We start from the raw sequence: 25,510 nt of genomic DNA, 5'->3' as shown, positions 1-25,510 counted from the left end.
CATGAGAGGCAATATGGGTGTAGTGGATAGTCAGAAAGACCTAGGTTTAAGTTCTGCCTTTAATGAAGACCAACTCTATATAACTATGGGTAAGTCACAGATAACCTCTGAGACCCTCAGCCAAAATGCAGAAAATCTGGTTTACAGTCTGGGAGCTAATCTGCATTGGTGGATTGAGTTTTGAGACTTGGGGATCCCCATCAATGAAATCATAGTTCTGAATTTCCAGCCCCCACCCCAATCCACCACCCAAAAAAGCACTGTGACACAGAAAATGATTTAAGAAAGGCACAGGATTAAGGCTATTCATTGGTGCATTGGTATATGAAAGAAAATTTCAATAACATCTGGTTCAGATATATTTGGGTTTAACACCTTGGTGTAACAAATAAATTGAATTGTAAAGTTTCAGTCTTCATATCTTCCCTCTTCATTCTGTATATGGGTGCTCCATATGGAGAGGGAAGGCCCCACAATAAGGGGGAAATTCCTTGGGTCAGTTCATTGAACCTGTCAGTCAGACCAGTTGCTTGGCCTCATGGTCACCAAACAAGGAGCTGATGAATTCCTCGCATTTCAGCTGGTTGTACTGGGTCATAGCTTCCCAGTCAATGTCTCGGGGCTTTCTCTATGCAGGTTTAGAATCTGTTTTCACAGAAATGAAAACATTTCGCATCTTGTGCATTATTTTGATTAACTATCTGAGTTAAATGTCTCAAGTGTAATTAGAATATGGATTCAGCTCACTGTGGAAGGGGATAGCTTAAGAAGAAAAAAAAAACCAAATGTATTTATCTTCCGCTCTTCCTTTCTCCCACACAAGACAACGAAGAAGACAGAGTAGGTTGTGTTTTCTCCCGCTGTGGTTGTGAGCATCTGGTTAATTGCTTTTTCTCTCATGACAAGTCAGTGTTAGAGCTAGGAGGAGGACCTATAAATCCTTCCTTTGTCCCCAGAGCAGTGTTTCAGAGCCCTGAAATAAGAGGAATCACAGCATCACTAGAGCTGAGATCACGGCCAGCGTTTGCAGTTTGCTTTTAAGTACTTGCAGGGCACTGCACGCCTTAACTCCCTTGATCCTCTCTACAACCCTGGGAAGAAGAATGCTGTTCTTATTCCCTTTTTAGAGTTGAAGAAACTAAAGCAAACAGAGGTTAAGTGACTTTCCCAAAGGTCACACAGCTCCTAAGTGTCTGTAGTTGGATTTGAATTCAGGTCTTGATTCCAAGTCAAATGCTATCTATCTGTCTATCTAGAAAGGAGAAGAAAGAGCATAAATGTGTAGATCCTATTCTACTCAATTACAACTTGAGAAAAACTAAAAAAAAATATATATAATCTTCTGAGAATTACTACATGGGTAATTCTATACTAATGACAAACTATAAAATATGGCCTCATGTTATATAATAGTGGCCAAGAAAGTCAACAGAACAAGTGGCGCCATGCTTAACTCAGGAAGATGTGTGTCTTTGTCCTAGTTTTGCCATTAACCCGCTGTGTAACTTGAGCCTTTGGTCCCTCATCTATAAAACGAGAGCGTTGAACTACAACACCTCTAATCCAGCTCGAAATTTCCTTGGCAATGCGCTGTTAGTTAAATGTTTATTTTTTTACCACTCATCATAAATGTGTGTGTTTGTATTTACGGTATGTCATTGTAGAATACAGCTATTTACCAAGGTGCCCACCACCCCAGAGCAGGTAGCTAGCTACTCACAGGTTGGAGAAATAAGCCTGAAATATGGAATGAGTGAGCGAGTAATTGCAAAAGAGAATTCCTAAGATGAAGAATCTCTGAGTAGGGGGGAGGAAGATGAGCTCCCACGTGTATGTGAAAGGCATGTGCAAGGCCTTCCTCCTTTTGGTTCTGGGGTTTCAGGCTTTTCCTAGGTTTTAGGGGAGTCCCTGGATTTTGGTGTATGGTCAAGCCTAGGTGTGCATTCAGTGTTCCAGGATAGCTTGGGAGTTTTGTCTTAGCAAAGTGGGATGAGGAAAGGCTAAACAAATTGTGGTACATGAATATAATGGAGTGTGACTGTGCCATAAGAAACAATGGACACCAACAATTCAGAGAAACCTAAAATACGAACCAGGAAAACAATGCATACCATCATTGTAGCAAAGTAAAGAGAAAGAATAATAAGATGAAAACTGAATGCTAAGTAATTAGTTAGCAAACTTGGCCCTAGAAAAAGAGGTGGAGGACCATGGCTGGAGAATATTGTCTGTGATGTCCGATGCAGTCAGTGTCTTGGTTGGTTTTGCTGAACTTTTTTTTTTCTGTAGTCTTCGCTCCATTGTTTGGTTGGAGGGGCACAAAGAATTATTTTGGAAATTAATCATATGAAAAGGTATGATTTTTTTTCAAACTTAACCTCATAAAGTTGTTAACTGAGTGGCCTTTTTTTCCCAACACCTCACACGTGCTTCAGTATTTCTGTGGTTCATCCATGGCATCAGTTTTCACTTCCTCTGACTTCTTCACACCTGCCAAAAGTGAGCATGGCAGTAGCTGCTCTTCCCCCAGAGGGAAAAGGAATCTGAATAAGCCATTTCAGTGTCTCAGAGAACCTCGGTGACTAGTCCAGACCCCCTTGAACAAGTTAGTAGCTACCTTCATAAGGTGTTAATTTCTTTCATGTGCAGGTCTGGCATCAAGCTAAGGAAGGCTCAGCCATGAAGGTGGATACTGGGGTTGTTGAAGCTGCCGACAGCAACCCTGAGCTTTCAATGAAAGAAAATCTAAAGGCTTTGGTCAGATCACTCTGTTTGGTTGTATAGGTTCTGGTGCCATAGGACCTCAAGGATTTCTGGGAGGAAGATTTAACAGGAAAGAATAATTTTCTGGACCTTGGGCTTTAGTTAAGAATCCTGGGCCTAAGGCATTTAACGAGTTTGATCAAGGAAATGATAGCCTGCACCTTTTAAGCAACAAAATTTTATTCATTCTTTTAGCTATTACATTTTAAAATTTACCTTCAGAACCTTTCAGAAGAAACATACACGCTTAAGCATGTCATCTCTTAGAAAGTAGCCAAGCCAACTTCTGCCAAAGGTTCTATGTCTATTCATGACTATGCTTAATTTCTGCAAGTTTGTGTATTCCTAATTCATCCCGCAACATCCTGGAATTAGAGTAATGGGGTCTTTTTTATGTTTTTAATGCTCCCTTCTTTTAATTTTTCATTATTGTCATTCAGTGGTGTGCTTTTCTAATTTTATTTTAAATATGATTTACTTTCAAAAAATCATTGAACTAAGGTTGCTCCCCTCTTTTCCTTGGACCACTACATTCTGAGGATAGTAGGAATTGGCTCCAGGTTCAATAGAACAAAAACTTCTGTAAGTCTTGGATCATTTGTACAAGAAGTTTTTATTCTTCTGTTATTCTGTTCAAACTAAGTAAATAAACTCACTGTACCACTTCAAAAAGAGAATGTGTGCCTGGAGGAGACAAGAACATATTATGGGAGTCAGCTGGCTAAAGTTTTCAATTACTTTCGGAAGACCAATTTGACATGTGAGCAGAGGATGAACTGGAATGACGACATACTTGAGGCAGGAAGATCAACCAGCAGACTGTTGCAACTGTCCAGGCATGAGGTGTTGAGGGCCTGCCCAAGCATGGTAACCATGTAAGGGGAGAGAAAGGGACAGATAGAAGAGATATTACAAAAGTAAAAATGATAGGACTTGGCAACTGGTTGAATATAGGGGTGAGAGAGAGTAGGAGTTGAAAATAAGACACCTAGATTGTGAGCTTGGGTGAGTGAAAGCATGGTGGTGTCCTCTGCAGTAATAGGAAAGTTCAGAAGAGGGAAGAGTTGGGGGAGGGGGCAAGGATAATGAGTTCAGTTTGGGACATTTTGTGGTTCAAGATGACCAGTAGACATACACAAACACCCCCATTTACATACACACAGATACTCATGGACGCATCTTCTCAAAGGAACATTAGCTCCGTATTATTTTCCAGCAAGACATTTCCATAAGGTCTTCTCTGTCTGTGTGTTCTGACTTCCCTTTAAAGTTAGTAAGTGTTTGGACAATAGAAAGCAAAGTTACAAGTGAGAAGAACTTGGCTCAGGGTTTATACAGGATTCAAAGTTTGTGTGTCAGCAACTAAAATGAAATAGAGTTTTCTGTGTCATCTGCTTAGTATAATATCTAGATTTACTGTAATAATTACATTTTTTCTCCACTATATATTATCTGGATGGACAGAGCTAAAGACCCTTAAATGAACCATATGCCATGAAAACAAATGGAACAAAAAATAATGGTCAGAATTTTGTTTCCATTCACAGATTATCAACAACAACAATTAAGTCTCTAATTATGAGATCTATGCCTAAGTTTTATTTGTTCCTTTTTTCAACAAATCCCTTTAAAATATCTCACAAATTGCACTAAAATTTACAGTTAGTAAGATTACTAGTTTATACACTGCAATTTTAGCTTTTCTCCCTCAAGAACTTTCTCAAATTTTTTTCAAGTTACATAAAATAACTTTTATGCTTGCTTTCTTTATTGGTTCCAAATGACTGAATTTTGCACTGAAACACAGGGTCTGGGAGAAGAAGGAGAGTATGGTGTGATCAAAAAAAAGCAGTGGACTTGGACCCAGGAGACCTGGTTTACATCCTGACTTTGCTAATTACCAGTCACTTAAGCCTCTCTGAACCTCAGTTCCCTCATTTATAAAATGGGGGTAATATCTACCTCATAGGAGTCTGATGAGGAGAAAGTAAGATCATGTATTTGCTATTATACAAACAAAAAACAATTATTCTTGTTGCAGCTACTTGCTGATCTTGGAAAGTTGTAATCTTTCAGCCTGGTGTATTTTCCTCATTAATATGAATAAATCAAGATGATGATGATTTCTTTAGCCCTTTAGGATTTACAAAGCATTTTACAAATGGTATTTCATTTCATCTTCACAACAACTGGGCAAGGAAATGCTATTATGCTCCTTGTCTTACATTTGAGTAAACAGACTGATAGATTAAGTGACTTGGCCAGGACTGTACATTCAGTGAGAGTCTGAAACAGAATTTGAACTCGGGTCTTCCTAATGCCAAATCCAGCACTCTCATGCACTACATCAGCTACCTGCTTCACGATGACATATTTGATGGGACTATATCATTTATAAGGTGTCCTTTGGAATGTTTCTAATAGGAAATATTTAGTGAATAATGAACATGTTTAAAGGCTTGGAGCTTCCTGAGAGGTCAGTCCTCATTGCTAGAAATTATAAATCTTCTTAATGGAATGGAAATCATTTCTGCGTAATCAAGATATCCTAAAATTAGCCCCATAAGAGAACAACGAGCACATCACTAACCTTTGATTTTGTTTCCTAGGTGGCTTTACATGCTTGTGGAGTGGCCACAGACATGGTAATTGAGCATTGCACCAAGGCTCAGGCTGCCTTTGTTACATGCCCTTGCTGTTATGGTTTTATTCAGAACACCCTGAAGTTTACATTTCCACGAAGGTAAAATCAGGAGTTCAAAGTCAAATAAAAAAACCTAGGGCTCATTTATGTATGTATGTATGCATGTATGTATGTATGTATAGTATGTATGTATTAAAAAGCTGTCCCTCAAACTGAGGAATGGGGACTCAGTTCGCTGGAAAACATTCCTATTTGAATTTAGAACCAAAGATAATTGGCAACCAATTATTAATTTACCATCCTTGTCTCTCCTTAAAAGAAAAAAATGTACCTGTACGGTGGAATTTGAAGGGGGTCTTCCATTGTTATTTGATTTATTATATGTTGTTCTTGCTTGAAAAGGCTTAGACATATATACCTCAAACTAAAAACTAGTATTACTTGTAAACAGATAAACATCAGAAGCTTTCCCAGTATGATCAAGGGTAAAATGAAGATGCCCATTGTCATTATATTATTTGACATAGAACTGGCTAGAAATGCTAAATGCTAGCTATACCAATAACACAAGACAAACTAATTGAAGAAATAAGGATAGGCAAAAAAGAAGAAAAATTATTCCTATTTAAATATAAAGAAGTTGCTGTCTAGCTCCCAATAGAGAAGTGACAGCTTCAGGGTGCAGATTTAAACAAATATTTTCTGGATATGACTGGCGCCAACATTTGTTTTGTTTGATTATGCATATATGTTATAAGTGTTTTGTTTTTATGTTGGTTCCCTCCCCCCAGTGGGAAGTATAGAGGAAGGTAGAAGGAAGAGAAAGTAGATTTTGTTCATTGAGAAAAATTAAAAGATGATGTGAAGACTAACTTAGGGAACATTAGAGAAACAATGAAAAGTTAATTAAAACAATGATTTCAGCAAAATGGCAGGATATAAAATATGACCCCTAAAACCATCAGTTTCAGTAGAATAGCAGGGTGAAAAATATGTCCCCAAAACTGTTCTTTATAACACTATTAAAACCCAAGAGGAAGAGCGGGAGAAATTCCATTTAAGATGCATTCTATTTGGGAATTTACTCACCAGGACACTCAATAGGACCAACTAATAATTGGAGTATTCATTGTTCATGGTTAGGCTATACCAACATAATCAATATTATACTACTACTAAAACTATATACAGATTTAATGTTATACCAGAAAAATTGCTAAAAAGGTGCTTTCCAGAATATTCATTTGGATTACCAAAAGTCAAGAACATCAGTGGGGGAAAAAGTAGAAAGAAGAGAGAGTTGGCACTGTCAGATTTCAAACTAAACAACAAGGTTATAATTATTATCTGATACTAGTTAAAAATAAAATAGAAAATTCGATCAGTGGAGTAGACTAGAACATCTAGAAACAAATATTCTCAGCAGACTAAAACCAGCAATACCTACTAGTAGGAAGGAATTCTTTATTTAATAATTACTTCAAGGAAAGCTGGAAAGGAGACTGATGAAAAATAGGGCTGTATCAGCATCTTATACCTTCTATTACAGATTCCAAATGGACAAACTCTCTAAATATAAATTCCCATCACCAAAAAAAAAAAATAGAGAATGGAAAGTGATATGACCAGGCAAAGTACATAACCAGGAAAAGATCTTTTTTTTTTCTTTATTTTGTTTTTAGTCCAGACTTAATCAGTGTAAGGAATTCCTAATGTGGAAACCTCCTGTACTGATTGAAGATTGGCAGTTGATCTGCAACTTAAAGCTTCTAGTCAGAATCACAAATGATTGCCAGCTTTAGCATTTCTGCATCTCTGAGGAGGACATAGAAAAATGATTTAGTGGGTGCTTAGGTTAACGCTCAAGTGACCTTTCAAGATACCTGGAAAAATGCCAGGGAATATTCATGACTCACCCTCAAATACAAGGAGCCAATTTGTTAAGTACTTTAATCCCAAACTGAGAAGAGAGGAAATCTCCCTACTTCATCTCCTTTCACCCACCCTTAAAACACACACACACACACACACACACACACACACACACACACCCCAAACTGGCCAGGGAATCAAGGAGAGACCTAGTTTCAAATCTTGCCTCTGACACTCTGACAGGCCACCTATGTAACCCTTGGAAAAGCACTTTATTTGCTTATCAGCCAAAGGGATACATTAATGTACCACAGGTCTTTTGGAAAGAAAATGCTTTGCAACCTTCTGTCCCAATATAAATTTGATCTATAATGGTTTATACCAAAATATGACAGTTTGGTAAATTCTGTCCCATCCAAACTAAAATCAACCCCAAAGTAAAAACTCGAGGATGCGCGACATTCTCTTTAAAAAATCTTAAAGGGAGCTTAAAGCTCATCTCGTCCAACCTTCTCATTTGACATGTGACTAAACTGAGGCCCAAATATGTCAAGTGAATTGCCCAAATAGTAGGTAGTAGTAGTAGCAGCAGCAGCAATTGCTAACATTGATAGAGCACCTACCTACTATGTGCCAGGCACTATATCAAGCACTTTACAGTTACCTCATTTGATCCTCACAACAACCCTGGGAAGTAGGTGCTATCATACTCCCATTTTACAGTTGAGGAAGTTAAGTGACTTGCCCAGGTCACACAGCTATCAAGTGTCTGAGGCCAGTGTGTGACCCTGGGCAAGTCACTAAATTCTGTTTGCCTCAGTTTCCCCATCTGTGAAATGAGCTGGAGAAAGAAATGGCAAATCACTTCAGAATCTTGCCAAGAAAAACCCAAACGACTGAACAACAACAAATCTTCCTGAATCCAAACTAGTGCTGTATTTACTATGCCACCTAGCTCTGTGATTGCAGACCGATAGTAAGCAGCACCAGGATTCAAACCCAGGGCCTTTGACAGCAAATACAACACATTTTTCATTGAACCTTGTGTAATCCTTTTAAATCAACAATTCATAAAATGGCTTTTTTCTCTTTATCCGATGTATTTGATCTGTGCACATCACAACATGTAGAAAGAGAATTAAAGACAAAGAAGTAAAATCATATTTTAATGATAAAAGCATTTACTGTTTCATTTTCTCTTAAATACTGTGCAAAATTATAAATAAATGTATATTTTAAATCTTCTCAGGAAATTTATAACCACCCAATGAACGCATACATACACAAGAATGACTATCTGTCTTCTCTAGTTATCATTGAATTTGTAAATTAAAGGTAATGCTCAGCAGTTTCCTAAAAATTGTCACTAAAATTTCTTCTCCCATTCCCTTAGGGTGTTTTGGGGAAAGTTAGTTTCAACCCAAACAAGATACTGTCATCATTTTCAGGGGAATCATTCTAAAAGTCACAGCAGCTTAGAAAATGCACATATAAATACTTTTGCATACTTGGGCAGGTAGGGAAAAGCCCTCAGTTTCACCCCGAAATTACCAGGTGAGTTAGCAAGAGGATTAGTGCCTGTGGGTGTTATGTCTGCCTGATATACTGGCCTGGAACTGTGATTTCTAGGACTGGTGCATTGTGAAAATTTAAAACTATTTTTGAAAATGATTGTAATTCTTTTAAAAAAATGTAAACACCCATGAAAGAAGTAAAACAAAGAAAACCCACAAAAGAAATACATTGAAATAATTTAGATCCTTAGCATGCTATACCTTAGCACCTTTAGAGAAGAAAATTCTAACAGCTGGATTTTCTCATGTAAACTGTTCAGATAAGGCAGTTATTTCTTTGGAATTTACTCATCTAAAACTGTTTCTTAATTTGCATTTTCTGATATTATTTAAAGTAATGACTGATTACTTTTTCTGTTTCAGTGAACCATTCAAGGAAGTTTTATCCTACAAGGTAATAAATAATCCAGGAATACATCATATTTCTTTATGTAGCTTCTTTGTTTTCCCCTATCAAGTTTGTAGTGAAGTGAATAATTTGTTTTTTTTTATTTTAATTGTGAATAGTTCAATGTGTCAATGTTTTTAAAGATATTAAAAATGCAAAAGTTGGACTGTTACATAGCAGTTTTGAGTCATGACAATCTCATCCAAAATTGCAACTGACAAATATGTTAGTGTGGCAGTGCCACTCGGTGCTATTATAGACATTGAATTGCTGTTTTTCACACATTCCTTCTTCAGTCTTTCCCCCCATTCCTGGAAGGCCCAGACACCCCACCTTCACCTCTTACAAATCCAAGTTTCTTATAAAGCTCAGCCCAGGGGCCTCCTAAAGGAGTCCTTTGCTGTTCTCCCTAGCTGATAGCACTCCCCTCACCCTCATTGCTTTTTTATTTATTTTGTGTTCATTTTAGATGCATCTCTATGTGTACAGATTGTTTCCCCCAAGAAAATGCAAGTTCTTGGAGGACCACGCCTGTTTACCTTTTGTCTTTGTGTCTCCAGTACAGCCCGTGGCACATAGTAGGCGCTTAATAGATGGTTACTGATTGACGGATAGAACATAAGCTTCCTTTGCCATCATGACTTTTTATTAATCTCTTTAGTGGTGTAATTTTTTTTTATTTATCTAATTACTGGACTTATGATACATTCAAATAGATGGCATCATAATGTGGTGAAGAAATCACCTACTTTTTTAAAAGCAATTTCTTGTGATCCTTTGAGATTTTCCTCTATCAATTTTACTGCAAAATTATAACTAAAAGGGGAGGGTTGGTCTAGTTCAGAAGTGTCAAACTCAGATAGAAATGGATCAGATCCCTGCAGGCTGCAGAATGACTTAGAAAATCACATGTGAATGTGATCTGTGTTCTATTGTATTTTTATTTATTTTGTTAAATGTTTCCCAATTACATTTTGATCTAATTTAGGCTGTACTTGGGAGTGTTGTGGCCACATGTGGCCAAATGCTTGACACACCTGGGTTAGGTGACTTCTGAGATTCCTTCCAGCGTTAGGTCTTTCATGTTATTCATATAGATTTAAAACTGACAGTCTCACTTTAAATAGAAACATTTAGTGTTTATTGTGTCTTAACACTTTCTGATTTGAATTTAGTGTTGGATGCTGAATCTGTCCTACAGGGTGTTAACTGTCCCTCACATGTTTGTGTCTTTAAGAACCTCTGTGATTTTCATACGAGTCACTTGTCAAAACACTGAACAGGACAGATCTCTCAAATACTTCACTAGCCAACTCCCTCCGAGTCAACATTGATCCATTAAAGTCAGTCAGTAGCATGTATGAAGTACCTCCTGTTTACCATAAAATGTGTTGTGCTCTGGGGATACAAAGAGAGGTCCGTCGAAGCTCTGAAGGACCTCACAGTCCTTTGGAGAAAACATAAAAACAACAGTTCAACACTTGTACAGAAAAAATCGGAGATAATCAGCTGAGAGAAGGGGCAAGCATTGAGGGGGATTGGAGCAGGCTTCTCATAGAAGGCAGGATTTTATCTGAGATTTGGAGGAAGCTGTAACAGCAACCACACTGGCATACCCAGGATGGCAGCTCGTGCAGGTTCTTGTATCTGCTTTACTAAGAAAGACAGCTGTTTCAGGCGTCAACAATCTTCTTTAATTAAACAGAAAAAAATACAGAGAAGAGAAATAAAGACCAACAGACAGGGTTCTACCGCCTGAATCAAAGCAAAACTGCTATTAGTATATATATGTATATATATGCATATATATACATATATATATCTATATCTATCTCTCTATATCTATATTGATATATACATATATATCTATGGATATATATTTATATATACATATCTATAGATATATATACATATATGTATATACTTTACATTCACCACTGGATTGAGAAAGGCTTTACCTCTGAGCAGTCGGGTGTCTGAACATACGGCTACTCAGTCTGAACTAGGGAATCACAAGATCCTTCTTGTAAGTGAGCCCCCAAAGCAAAGGGTCACTTCTCAGAATACGTACTCTTTCAGCTAATAGGCTCAGAGCCAGGATCCTCCTGACTCGGTGTCTAATTAGAAGTTAACAAAAAGTGTGTAAGCCTTCCTGTAAGCAAGCAGGCTTCCCTTAATGAGCTCCACATAAGGCCTATTGATGGATGGGGAACATCTTGTTCCCCACTGACCTTACAGAACCCAGGAGAGAGATGAGGAGGGAGCTCATTCTGGACCTTAGGAACTAGCACTGGATCTGCTCTCAGGATCACATTCCAGAATTTCCATCAGTGCCCACTAAAGGCACGGTTACTTCAGTTACTCGTCTTTGACTTATTGATATGGGTGGCCCTCCTGTAGTACAGATCACGTCGTATCCCTTCTTGCTTTTCCTTTGTGACTATACCACCTAGTATATCTAGTCAATCACTATCTTTCAGTAAGTCTTCCCTAAGGTCTATCCAGAGTGATGGACATTGGCCTCCTTGCTGATCCTTAAGTGAAACACTTCCATCGCCTGGCTTCTGACTCCAGGCATTTTCACTGTCTGTCCAGACAGAAGCATTTAGTTATCACCCTGCTGTTCTCAGACATGCCAACTCATGCCCGTTTGGCATGATCTTCATGACCTCCCGAACTCTCCAGTTTAACATGATTTTCCCAAAATATAGCATGCAAATGTGAATAATCGGTAATCCAGAGGTAGTCTGATGAAGTCAGAATTCCCCAGTCTCAGCCTTAAGACAGCCTGCAGTTACAGTGGTAGCTTTCTTAACTGTCATATCGTAATACAACATTGAACCATATTGAGCTCCCAGAACTTTTTCAGTAAAACTGCTATCTAGCTACATGTTCCCCATCTTGTATTTGTAAAGGTGATTTTTTGAGCCTACGTGACTGACATCTTCTTAGATTCAGCTTGAGGTTTAAGGCCTCGAGATTTTTTTTAAATCTTCAGTGTGCTGCCAATTCCTCCCAACTTTGTGTAATCTGTAAATTTGATAAGCATAGCATCTATGCTTTTATACAAGTCATTGATTAAAAAAAGTTGGGTACGGTAGGTCCAAACTCAGATTCTCCGGCAGAGACCAGAGACCCAGGCTTCCATCAGTGGCTTGCATCTTGCCATTCAACCAGCTCCAAATCCATCTAAAAGGACAGTCATCTAATTCAAAATTGCCTGAATTTTCTATTTGACAGTAATGAAAGGTATTGTCATATTTTTCTGAGATCTCCATAAATTATATATACACACACACAGCATTCTGCTAATCCTCTATCAATAGAAATGAGGTTATTACAGCTTGACCATTCTCTTTGTAATCCTTGCTTCCTGTTTATCGATGTTCTCTAAGGCTTCCTTCTATTGTGTATTCTAGATGTTGACCAGGAATGAAAGCCAGGCTCACTAGCCAATAGATTGAAAATCTCTCCCCTGTTCTGAAAATCGGGATAATGCCTGTCCTTCTCCAGTCCTGAAGCATTTCTCCCATTCTCAGCAGATTTTCAGTGATCACTGAAGGGTTCAATCTTGCCAGTCAATTCAGAGATAGAGATGATAGATAGGTAAAGCACTTGCTAAGTGCTTGTATTCTGAAATGTTAGGGCCTAAAGACTTGAACTCATTAGAGGGAGCTAAGTACTCTCTTACTTTCTCCTCGATTGCCTTTAGTGATAACTTGCTCTTAGTCATTTCTGTTTGTCCCTTACTTTCCAAAAATTATCCTCCCTGACAGAGAAAAAAAGTACTGAATAGTTCTGACTTCCCTCTGCATCCATTAATCAGCCTCCTATCCTTCCTGAACATGTAGCCCTTCTCTTGGATCATTCTCTTTCCTCCACTTAGCTTTAAAAACAAACAAATCTTTCAAACCTAATTTACTTGAATTTCTTTCTTACAACCATATCTCTAGTTCACCTTTATTTTTTTAAACACATGAAAATTAACTGTATATTCCCTAGCAATCATTGATAATTGCCTTAGTTTCTTCATTAGGAGACACTGTACTTAATGAACAAAGGGTCTCAGAGGCCGCATGATGGATATTGACTCATCGTTGGTTCAAATGGTAGATGAGGAAGTTTTGTTCCCTTAGAAAATGACACTGCCCTATCTAAAAACAGTTGTTACATAGCGTTCATTTCCTTTTTCCCTCTTCTGTCTCTGCTGGCCCTGGCCACACATCAATTAAGAATGCTGGGCAAAATGGATAGGTCTCCATTGACTTCTACTCCTTCAGCAATAAAAAACCTCCTAAAATTATGTCACTGAGGGAAACAGTCAGTTTTTTGTCACAGTAGAAAATAATTTCCAACCTTTCTATTAGTTTCTTTTTTCTGTAAGGTACAGAAATACTTATATGAAGTTGTAGGGGACAAGAGAAAAATGAGAGTTAATTATAGATATATATATCTTCACTAAATTGGTGGGTGGGTGGAAGGAAGGGACAAAGCACCAGAGAATATAGCAGTGATTAAGCTGTCACATAGAGATCCCTGGGGACTGGCATAGCTAACACTAGATTATCCACCAATTCTCCCTTTCCCCGCTGTCACTGGATAAAAATCCCTGGACGCCGTTTGCATGGGACTTTATTACTACTCTGTGGTCTAGCAGAAAGAGCTGGACCTGGAGGCAGATTTGGGCTGGTAGGGGCCCCTAGACACTTAAGGCTACACGATGATGGGCAAGTCTTTTGAGCTCTGAGTCTCAATCTATTTAATTACAAAATGAAGATAATGATACTTGTACTGCCTACCTTACTGTGCAGATAAAATGAGATAATGCATGTAAAAGTGCTTTGTACTGAAAGTGATAAAATGTAAGTTATTATCATTACTGCCATTCAAAAAAGCATTTTCTTAAGGGGGAAAAACATTGCATCATAGGTACTCCTAGAATATTGTGGCAACTAAGATCGGTTCTTGATTGTTCAAGGTTTTCATCTGGGTCTCAGATTTTGGGCCAATTGTCACAGGTAAGAACAGTGGACTGGAAGATAATTTCTTATTAGCTACACCTGAAGATCAGTCTCCTGGAAGAAAACATCTCAAAAGAGCACTTATCTGAAAAAGCTCCATGTTTTCAGAAATCTTAATTTAAAAGAAAACATTTTACTTTATTTTTAAAAGTGTAAACTTTTGTTGTGTTAAATAGCAAATGGCGGGGCGGGGGGGGGCAATGTGGAGAGGGAAGGTATGGCCTTACTCTTCAGGGACAATGACCAACCTGTCCCTGTGATTTCATTGCTATTGGGAGCTCCAAGGTGGTATAGGGAGCTCCTAATGAGGAGCAGATCAGCATCTTCTCCGTAATTTAGTCAAAAAGATGCCTAGAAGCCCTGAGAGGTTAAAGGACCTGCCCAGGATTAAAGACCCAGGATGTGTCAGAGATGGGACCCAGGACTTGGCTTCAAGTCCAGTGCTATCCATTACTCCATGCTGCCTCTCTCTTTACTATTAAGTAGTAATTAAAAAAAAAAAACTTCTTTGAAACAGAATCCTGAAATAAAGCCATGCTTTATTGCTTTTATTCTTTTAGGAACACATGATTCTTTGCAGATTTGCAGATCAGACAGCTGTCCAGCTACCTCTAGAACGAAGACTAATAGGTATGTATTTTCATAGACCAGCTGTTGTGAAACTCATGCACAGTTGGCTCAGTGATATACTAAATTACTGATAGGGAGAAAATGGGTCCAGCAGGGCACTAAAGGTCATTTTTTCCCTCAGCACTTATCTGAAAATTAACAATATATTGTAACTATAACCATTTTTTCTTCCAAACTTTATAAACTTTTGTTAGGTTTCATTTTTTTCCAAATCCTGAGTTAAGAATGATGAAATATCTGTATCAGTCTTTATAACAATGATGTCATACATCTCTTTGCCACCTATATAACCAAACTCCAAGGTCACTCCAAGAACACTTAAGAAGAGAGTAATGATGGGAAGTCTATATAGCCAAGTGTATGAATTTTTAAAAAAATGTGTAGTGATAAAAAGAGAAAAGATAATAATAGCTGGCATTTATTAGACATCTGTGGTTTATAATGCCCTTGATATGCATTATCTCATTCCAATACCAATTCCAATGAAAAGCAATAAATTCTGAAAATGACCAGGAGAAAGACCTTCAAATGTAAAAGAAAGGAAATTCAGATAACTCAAGTATTCCACACCCACCAGAAACCACAGAAGGAACTAAAATGTGTTTGAGAGAGCAAAGGAGTTCAAGATGCAACATATACAAGGTGACACACCCTGCAAATCTGAACCTAATCAATGAAAAAAGACAGCCTTTCAGTGAAAGAGACATTTAAGTTATTCCTACCAAAAACAAAATGAGAGATCATTTGCTTTGCAAACACTATAGACAAGAGAAATACAGGAAAGGTTAAAAAAAAATTCATCAAATGAGAAAGACACAAGCAAGTAACAAAATAAATTACCCTAAGATAAAAAGGAAAAGAAACTAGACAGAGAAAGACACCTGTAAGGTTAACAACATCAAAATAACAACAGAGAGACCATTAGGAAATTTCTTTTTAAATGTACACAAGAAAGCAGAGGTGAAAGAAATTAAATTGAAGAAGTAATGGTGGAGGAAAAGGCCTGAAACAAAAATGGACCAAATCTTACAAGGTCTTGGCTGCAGGTGAGTCCATGTTCTAGGGAGAACTAAAAGTGGAGAATGACAGGGCACATGGAAGGACGAAGGAAGAAGATCAAAGAAGATGTATGTTGGGCTCTGATCAAATCAATGGCAAACAATGAACAGAAAATAATTACTGTGGCCTCTGCGAAAGAAGAATGGTGTGAGGTGGCACAGTATGGCACTGAAGCAGGAAAACGAAGGCAGAAATCTCAATTGAGTGATTAAAGGGGCTCCCACTGAAGGAAAGGAAAGGAAAGAAGTAAACAAACATTCACTAAATTTATTTGTTTATGACTGCCTGCCAGGCATTGTGCTAAGCGCTTTACAAATATCATCTCCTGTAGTCGTCACAATATTATCTCCTTTATACAGTGGAGCTAGTGAGTGTCTTAAGGTCAAATTTGAACTCAGGCCTTCTTGACTCCAGGCCCAGGGCTCTCTCCACTTTACCATCTCCCTGTTTCTCCTCCTGGGAGGAAAGAGATTCTGTAAAGGGACCCCCTTACAATCAGCAGCAGGATTTTGGTGCTTAGAGAGACCACTATCTCTGAGAGAATGTGCTTTGTGGACAGCATGTGCTTCAGGAGAAAAGAAATCAGAGCTTCTGGGGGCAACTAAAAGTAAGGTGACTTCCTCATGTGAGAGAGGGATGAAGGAAGGCATGACAGAAGGCATCTGGGTGATAAGAGATGAAGAAGGAGTTCGTAGCAAATGGCCTCAATTTTTTCTGTAAAATATGAGGCAAGATTCTCAGCTGAGAGAGTGGGGGATCGGGGTGGGGGGATCATGGAAGGCTTGAGGAGGGAGGAAGAGGTTTGAAAGAGCTACTGTGGAGAGTGGGATACTGAGTTGATTAGAGAGGTATAGTAAGATTACCTAGCATCATTGAGGGCCCAGCTGAGTTGTGTAATAAATATGTAATGGACTTGGTCAGTCCATTGGTTGTGTCATTTTCTTGTTCTTGATTCAGCAGGAAATGTGTAGGAGCAGAGGCAATGGATGGTGGAAGTTACCCAAGGCTGAGGCTTGGCATGGTACAACCAATGATATCTTAAGGGGATCCAGGATTCAAGAGGTTCGGTAAAGGTGAACTGGTTCATTGAGAGTTCAAGATGGGGAAAAGAGGAGAGAGTAACTAGCATAGGGGAGATGGTCTAGGAGAAAACTGAGGATTTGAAGGACTGGATGTCACAGTGTGGACAAAGAGTGGGGTTTGGTGAGGAGAGGTGGGAAACCAATGGATTATGGTAAGATAAGGGGACTTTGGAGTCATGAACATGTGGGTGATGGCAATATTGAAGTTATGATTACCTTTGTGTGTGGTGGAGGTGGGGAGGAGTAGCTCATGGGAGATGATAAGATTGAAGAAATGAGTAGTTAAGAGTGTTGAGGGAGAGTCAGTGTGAATGTTGACGTTCCCAAGTATGAGGGCATGAGTTGAGGAAGAGAGAAAAATTGTGAGCCAGGTACTTAACTCACTGAGGAAGGAAGGGGAATGACCTTGGGGTCTATAATAACAGCTACCGGTATTTTGATTGGGTGGTAGATATGAATTGCATGAATCCCAAAGGAAGAGAGGTTACTGAGTGAAGGTGGGAATGGAAGGGAACCTGGAAATAGAATGGGGAGCAAAGAGCATTTCAACTTCTCTACTTTGACCATTGAGCTAAAGGGAATGAATGAAAGTGCAGCCAGTACTGGAAAGGGTGGCCAGGGACTCTGTCATTGGAGGGAAGAACTAAATTTTGCCCTTGATAAATGTTGGTTGATCAACTGATGGATTGATTGATATCTAAAAGATGGAAGGAATGAGAAAGGAAAAAGCTTAGGATGAATTAAGTTTGTTGCCTGTGGAACAGGGATTCCAGAAGTCACAGTGGAAAGAGTGGATGGCATTTGGTTGAAACTTTGGCATGGGAAGGATGAGGGGAAATTGGGTGGTGGGGGATAGGGAATGGGATTTGGATGATGGCCTACAGGAGTTCAGAATCGCTTGTATATGTAGAGTATCACCAGGTGGGAGAATGTTCATCCCAGAGGAGGGTGAAGATTGGGATAGAAACAAGTGCAGTGCAAGGTGAAAGGCACAGAGTCATTTGGGAGATCCCATTTTTTTCCTCCTCTTCCCTCTGAAGACTGGAGATGAGCTGGGAAACTGCACAGCAGGAAATGGAAGTCCTGCTCCATTTGGCTTTTCCTTAAGGGCCAGGCTTAGCTGGAGGTGGAAGCCTTGAGGTCCCGAGGATGGTGGCTCGTCCTTGCACCAGACACTCCCCACCTTCTTACAGAAACGATGTTCTGGACCATCCCGGCCTAGGTGGAGGTTGCTATACAAGCCTCTAGCAGCTTCCCTTAAGGGGACAGACGACAGGAGATGGAAAGCAGGCTGTCAGAGGAAAGTCTCTCTCCTCTGAGATCAGGTGGCAGAGCAGGAAGTAGAAGCCTTCTCAGCCCTTGCTGCCTTCCATTGGGAGACTACAAAGCAAGATGTGGAAGGCTCCAGGACTGTTGCAATAGGATCCCTTTCCGTCTCTACCACAAGTCTCTCCCCACTGCAGTCCACCCTTCCTTCAGCTGTTCCTCCTAAAGCACAGGTCTGACCTCATTACCATACCACGCCCCTCTCTATTTAGTAACCTTCATTGACTTGGTCAGCTCCAAAGTCAAATATACCATTTTCTGGCATTCAGAGCCCTTCATGGCTTCTCTCTCCACCACCACCACCACCACCACCACCACCACCACCACCATGACCACTTTCTAGTCCTCTTGCACTTTACTCACCTCCATGTACTCTTCTTCGAGCAAGATACACCATCCCCAACTCATTTTCAGCGGCTGTCCTCCCCACCTGGAGTCTCTCCATCCTCATCCTTGCCTCCTGGCTTCCTTCATGTCCCTGCTGAAATCCACCCCATATAGGAAGATTTTCACAATGTCCCTTAATGCTAGTGCCTTCCTTCTACTGATTATTTCTGGTTTATCCTGTATATATCTTGTTTGTACATAGTTGGTTACAAATTCTCTCCTCCGTTAGACTACAAGCTCATTGAGAGCTGTGTTTTGCCTTTCTTTTTATCCACAGTGCTTAGCACAGTACCTGGCACTTAATAAATGTTAATTGGTTGACACACTTACCTCACTCTTTTGCAAAGGTGAGAGGTCTATAGATGTGGTGCATTGTCTGTATTTCCAGACTTTTAGAAAATGTATTGATTGGTTTTGCTGATCTTTTTCTTTTCTTTTCCCTTTAAATTGTTATTTGTTTTATAGGATTTCTATCCATGAGGGCTGGTAGAGAAAGGATATTAGTAGAAATTTTGGTGATGTAAAAACAATCAAAAGATGCCAATAAAAATTTATTTTTTAAGAAAGCAGATATTTTGAGAGAAAAGATTACAAATGTTCATCAGTTGATACAAAAATGAGATGGATAGAAATGGGATTTCGGAGCTCCCTGCCGAGTCCCTCCAAAAACCTATAAAAAATGGCTCTGAACCAATTCTAGAACTGCAGAACCCACAAAATAGCAGAGGGAAGCAGAGCTCCAGCCCAGGACAGCCTGGATGGTCTCTGGGTGAGGTCTATCCCACACGGAGCTGGGAGCTGGGAGCTGGGAGCGGAGCAGAACAGAGCCCAGCAGTGACCTGCTCGGACCAACCAGACCAGGAGCCGGGCGCAGCGGACCCTAGCACCCTGAATCAGTGAGCTGCGGCAGTTACCAGACTTCTCAACCCACAAACACCAAAGACAGCAGAGAAGGTTACTGGGAAAAGCTGCAGGAGTGGAAGGAGTTCCCTGGAGCAGCAGAGGTGGGGCAGCTACAGCTGCTGTTGCTTCCAGCCCCAGGCCCATCTGGTGGGAGGAATTAAGTGGCAGATCAGAGCAGGAGCGCACAGCCTGCTGAAGATCTAAGCCCAGTCCGGGTTGGGGGTTCTTGGGGAAGGAGTAGTGCTGGTGTGGCAGAGCTGGCGCATCACCCCCAAATGTGAAACATAGAACCCTTTAGTCTACAAGCAGTCATACCCCGCTGAAAAACTCAAGGGTCAAGTTAGTTGGTTGGGAATATGGCCAGGCAGCGAAAACACACCCAGATTCAGTCTCAGATTTTGGATTCTTTCTTTGATAACAAAGAAGACCAAAACGTACAGCCTAAAGAAGTCAACAAAGTGCAAGAGCCTACACCAAAAGCCTCCAAGAAAAACATGAACTGGTCCCAGGCCATGGAAGAACTCAAAAAGGATTTGGAAAAGCAAGTTAGAGAAGTAGAGGAAAAATTGGGAAGAGAAATGAGAAGGATGCAAGAAAACCATGAAAAACAAGTCAATGACTTGCTAAAGGAGACCCAAAAAAATGCTGAAAAATACACTGAAGAAAACAACACCTTAAAAATAGACTAACTCAAATGGCAAAAGAGCTCCAAAAAGCCAATGAGGAGAAGAATACCTTGAAAGGCAGAATTAGCCAAATGGAAAAGGAGGTCCAACGGACCACTGAAGAAAATACTACCTTAAAAATTAGATTGGAGCAAGTGGAAGCTAGTGACTTTATGAGAAATCAAGATATTATAAAACAGAACCAAGGGAATGAAAAAATGGAAGACAATGTGAAATATCTCATTGGAAAAACCACTGACCTGGAAAATAGATCCAGGAGAGATAATTTAAAAATTATTGGACTACCTGAAAGCCATGATCAAAATAAGAGCCTAGATATCGTCTTTCAAGAAATAATCAAGGAGAACTGCCCTGATATTCTAGAGCCACAGGGCAAAATAGAAATTGAAAGAATTCACTGATCGCCTCCTCAAATAGATCCCAAAAAGAAATCTCCTAGGAATATTGTCGCCAAATTCCAGAGCTCCCAGATCAAGGAGAAAATACTGCAAGCAGCCAGAAAGAAACAATTGGAGTAATGTGGAAACACGATCAGAATAATCCAAGATCTGGCAGCTTCTACATTAAGAGATTGAAGGACTTGGAATACGATATTCCGGAGGTCAATGGAGCTAGGATTAAAACCAAGAATCACCTACCCAGCAAAACTGAGTATCATGCTCCAAGGCAAAATACGGATTTTCAATAAAATAGAGGACTTTCAAGCTTTCTCAGTGAAAAGACCAGAGCTGAATAGAAAATTTGACTTTCAAACAAGAATCAAGAGAAGCATGAAAAGGTAAACAAGAAAGAGAAATCATAAGGTACTTACTAAAGTTGAACTGTTTTGTTTACATTCCTACATAGAAAGATGATGTGTATGATTCATGAGACCTCAATATCATAGTAGCTGAAAGGAATATGTGTATATATATATATATATATATATATATATATATATATATATTATATAGATATATATATATGTGAATGTGCATGTATGTATATATATGTGTATGTGTGTGTGTGTATATATATATATATATATATATATATACATATATATAAAGAGAGAGGGAAAGAGAGAGAGCGGACACAGGGTGAGTTGAAGATGAAGGGAAGATATCTAAAAGAAATAAAATCAAATTAAGGGATGAAAGAGGAATATATTGAGAGAGGGAGATAGGGAGAGATAGAATGGGGTGGATTATCTCGCATAAAGGTGGCAAGAGGAAGCAGTTCTGTGGGAGGAGGGGAAAGGGCAGGTGAGGGGGGAATGAGTGAATGTTGCTCTCATCAGATTTGGCCTGAGGAGGGAATACCATACATACTCAATTGGGTATCTTACCCCACAGGAAAGAAGAGGGAAGAAGATAAAAAAGGGGGGGATGATGGAGGGGAGGGCAGATGGGGGAGGAGGTAATCAAAAACAAACACTTTGGAAAGGGGACAGGGTCAAGGGAGAAAATTCAATAAAGGGGGATGGGTTGGGAAGGAGCAAAATATAGTTAGTCTTTCACAACATGAGGATTGTGGAAGGGTTATACATAATGATACACATGTGGCCTATGTTGAATTGCTTGACTTCTTAGGGAGGGTGGGTGGGAAGGGAAGAGGGGAGAGAATTTGGAACTCAAAGTTGTAAAAACATGTTCAAAAACAAAAAAAAAAAGTTTTTGCATGCAACTAGAAAATAAGATACACAGGCAATGGGGTGTAGAAATTTATTTTGCCCTATAAGAAAGAAAGGGAAAAGGGGATGGGAGGGGAGTGGGGTGACAGAAGGGAGGGCTGACTGGGGAACAGGGCAACCAGAATATACGTCATCTTGGAGTGGGGGGGAGGGTAGAAATGGGGAGAAAATTTGTAATTCAAACTCTTGTGAAAATCAATGCTGAAAACTAAATATGTTAAATAAATTTTAAAAAATTTAAAAAATTTAAAAAAATTTTAAAAAAAGAAATGGGATTTGACCTTTTACATGACATTCCCTTTTCTTCAGTCACAATTAAGCTTTTTTTGGTATGTTCTGGATTTTTTTTTAACTGTACAAAATGTACAATTTTTGTGTGCTGAATCCCTAAATGTGCATTTCCATGGACAGAAAAACAAAAAAAGCTTATTGCCAGCTGCAGTTTACCCTTGATTTCTTCTTCCACTGTTTTTGTGATCAGACCTCTCCATGCTGCTGAAGATCTTTGCTATTGCAGCCCACTGTCTTTACCTTTGAAATTGTTTAGATGGTTAATGTGAGTTGATTTTTTTTCAAAAATTGATGCATCAAGGAGACCAAATCTATCTTCATGCTGATGCACTGTTGTTTTTGCTTCTTCTCCTGACCCTCAACAGACAATCAGTTGTTTGCTTTTCAACTGCCTGTTAATACTCTGTCTTCTTTTCTGAGAGAAAAGTGAGGAATTTTTAGTGGGCAAAAATGTACATATTCCGTTTTTCCTTGAGTTTTCAGAGGTTTTATAAAAATGCTTCTTAAACAACAAAACCCACCATAGCTAAAATAGCATATTTCAGCACCCCCTCAAAAATTTAGATAAATTTCAGTGTAGCCAGTAACATTTTTTCCAAGAAGACACTATATAATTTGAACTTAGATCAGTTAAAGATTTTAAAAAAATACCACTTAAAAAACCCCAAACCATTTGTTTTGTTTTCTTTTTTTCTACAAGCCACTTCTGAAAACACATTTGGGGATAACCGAAGAAAGGAATTTGAGTGCTCTGCTTGCCAGTCTGGTTTCTGGGCTTGGGGATGAAAGTCGAGTACAGCTTTCCTGGAGGGGTGTGGCAGCTTCTCTGCTAACTTACAGTAAATCTTCTTAAAATTGGATGTTTTTTTTTTTAAAGAAAAAAATGTTACATGAAACATCATAGATCCACCTGAAATAGTTATGTGAATTCCAAGCTGGAAGGGCTCCCCGAGGGAATAGGTAAAAGCTAGTAACCAAAGCCCTGGGAAGTTGCGGCTTGCCCAGGGTCCCAAAGGTAGTACTGACCGGGCTGACACTGAAACCCATGACCTGGGACCCCAGTCCTCCTGCTTTTTTTTTTAATTACCAGGTCCGAATTGTGAATTTTCCTCAAGCATAGACCTTTAAAATTTTTTCTTTATCTTTTGGAATTAGAAGGCAAGGTAGTGAGTAAACACTTATCATGTACCAGGAACTGTGCTAAATGCTGGGGATACAATAAGCATACATGTGAGCAAAAAGAAAGACAGCCTTAGCCCTCGAGGAGCTTGCATTCTAATGGGAGAAGACAGCATATAAAAGGGAACTGAATGGGGTAGGGAGGGGCATGGTGGCAGAGTCCAAAAAGTCAGAAACACAGCCAGGAGGGGAATCAAACACGTCTGGTCTGGGCCTAGGAACTCAGTAATGGTGGAAAGGGGCAGATGTGGTGGGATGTTCTAGGGTGAAAAGATCCTGAGCACTGAGTCTATAAAGGAAGTCATAGTGGCTTTTTATCTCCACCTCCCTTTTATTTTTATATGGGATTTATCCTGCGTGTGTTTCCTCTGTACTTTATGACTTACTTTGTTGTTGGTGTTGGAGTGAATAGAGCTCTGGACTTGGAATCAGGAAGACCTAGTCCAGATCTTGCCTCAGACACACATTAATTGTGTGACCCTGGGTGAATCACTGCCTCAGTTTCCTAATCTCTAAAGGTTGGACTCAATTTCTACAGGCCCTTTCAACTCCAAGTCTATGAACATATGACTTAAATCTATGTGATGGAACAACTTTAAAAATATCTTAATTGTTTTGAATTTCTCTAAGACTGATCTTATAGACAGAAACACAATTAGGTTATATTTCACAGCCTCGCAGATTCACTATCTTCAAAGGGATTGCAGAAGGAAATATTTAGATAATATATCTTTATTTTAAAGTATGACTAAAGACTAGACTTTCAAAAATGCCAAAGCTAACATTGTTGATACCTTTAGAATGTTAATATTTTAAACAAGCAAAAGTTGGCACCAAAGATAAATCTTTCAGAAACCATGACCCTGTGATATTCTTCCTCTACATTTAAACAGGAAAGTAACCAGACAAAAGAACTTTTTTAGGAAATGGCATCTACCTCCTCTCTCTGCCATCCTCCTGATCCAGGATTTGAGGAATGATATTAAATTCTCTCGCTTTTCCATCTTTTATGTATACCTAGAATTACCGTGCCTTTGAAGAAGGGCTTCTCATTGACACTTTCCTCTTCTTTCAGGCAAACAGTGTATGTGTCTTGTGGATGTGGATCGGGCCTGGGCTGCACAAGAGCATGGCTATTCCGTCCGAGTGATATCCATGGAGCCTGAAAGTTGCTCTCCAAAAAATAACATGATAGTAGGTGTCCCTGTTTAGGCCAGGATACTATTTCCATTTGATTTTTTTAGTCATCGTAATCAAAACCCAGTTATTAGGAGCCTCCTGATCAATCTAGGAAGCCCCCACAGACATCTCAAACCCATCATCTTTGGAAAAGAAAGCATTGAGAGAAATCTGCAAAGCCAGGCTGTGCCTGCAAAGCACTATGAGTCCTGCTTATGGCATTCGGATTAGGCGACTGCTGGTTCTCATGGTGAGAACCCCCAGCAGCACCAGCTGCCTGCTGAGGAATGTTCACTTCGCTGTCTTTCAAAGAACTGTCCTTTGACTGGAGAGATGATTTCCTTCTTGGCACAGAAGTTTTCCTCTTGGCACTGCTCATTTGACATGGCAGCTTAAAATACTTTGAGCCTTCTTTTATGAGTTGTCCTGATCTCTACATGGAAAGAAAAGCTGGGTCTTTAACAAAAATTAATCTTTTATTTTGTTTTGTTTTAAACAATTTTACTTCCTTTATTAAAAAAATTTTTTAAATCATGTTTTGAGTTTGTGGGGGGGTAATTTAGACCTTTCATGTATATTTTGAGTCTGATTTGGTAGAGAAAATAAATACCCCTCTTTCTCTTTCTCTCTCTCTCTCTCTCTCTCTCTCTCTCTCTCTCTCTCACTCTCTCATCAAATCTATTAAGTCATTGGTTTAGTGAAAGCTTAATGAGGAATTTCCCTCTGTCTATGCAGATGGGCACCAGCTCTGCGTTTTTGGTCTTCAGGAGCTCCTCAGGTACTAGGGCTGAGTGACTTGTCCAGGGCTACACAACCAGTAATGTATCAGAGGTGTGATTTGAGCTTAGGTCTTT

General features: G+C 39.3%; 1 protein-coding gene across 2 annotated transcripts in view; it reads left to right on the top strand.

Annotated features, from left to right (window-relative positions):
• Window positions 1-25,183, top strand: part of GSTCD (glutathione S-transferase C-terminal domain containing) — a 189,705-nt gene extending 164,522 nt beyond the window's left edge. The window contains exons 8-11 of one of the 2 annotated variants that reach the window (XM_036763495.1): window positions 5,373-5,506; window positions 9,217-9,247; window positions 14,823-14,892; window positions 24,553-25,183. In XM_036763495.1, coding sequence (XP_036619390.1) covers window positions 5,373-5,506; window positions 9,217-9,247; window positions 14,823-14,892; window positions 24,553-24,689 — 372 coding nt within the window. In that variant the 3' untranslated portion in view covers window positions 24,690-25,183. The remainder of the gene's footprint in view (window positions 1-5,372; window positions 5,507-9,216; window positions 9,248-14,822; window positions 14,893-24,552) is intronic. The other variant, XM_036763496.1, reaches the window with a different exon arrangement.
• Window positions 25,184-25,510: the final 327 nt, after the last annotated feature.

The sequence above is a fragment of the Trichosurus vulpecula genome, chromosome 6, assembly GCF_011100635.1.
Source record: "Trichosurus vulpecula isolate mTriVul1 chromosome 6, mTriVul1.pri, whole genome shotgun sequence".
NCBI classification, from domain to species: Eukaryota; Metazoa; Chordata; class Mammalia; order Diprotodontia; family Phalangeridae; genus Trichosurus; species Trichosurus vulpecula.
Note: the sequence above shows the minus strand (reverse complement) of the source record. Positions and strands in the feature narration are given on the sequence as shown.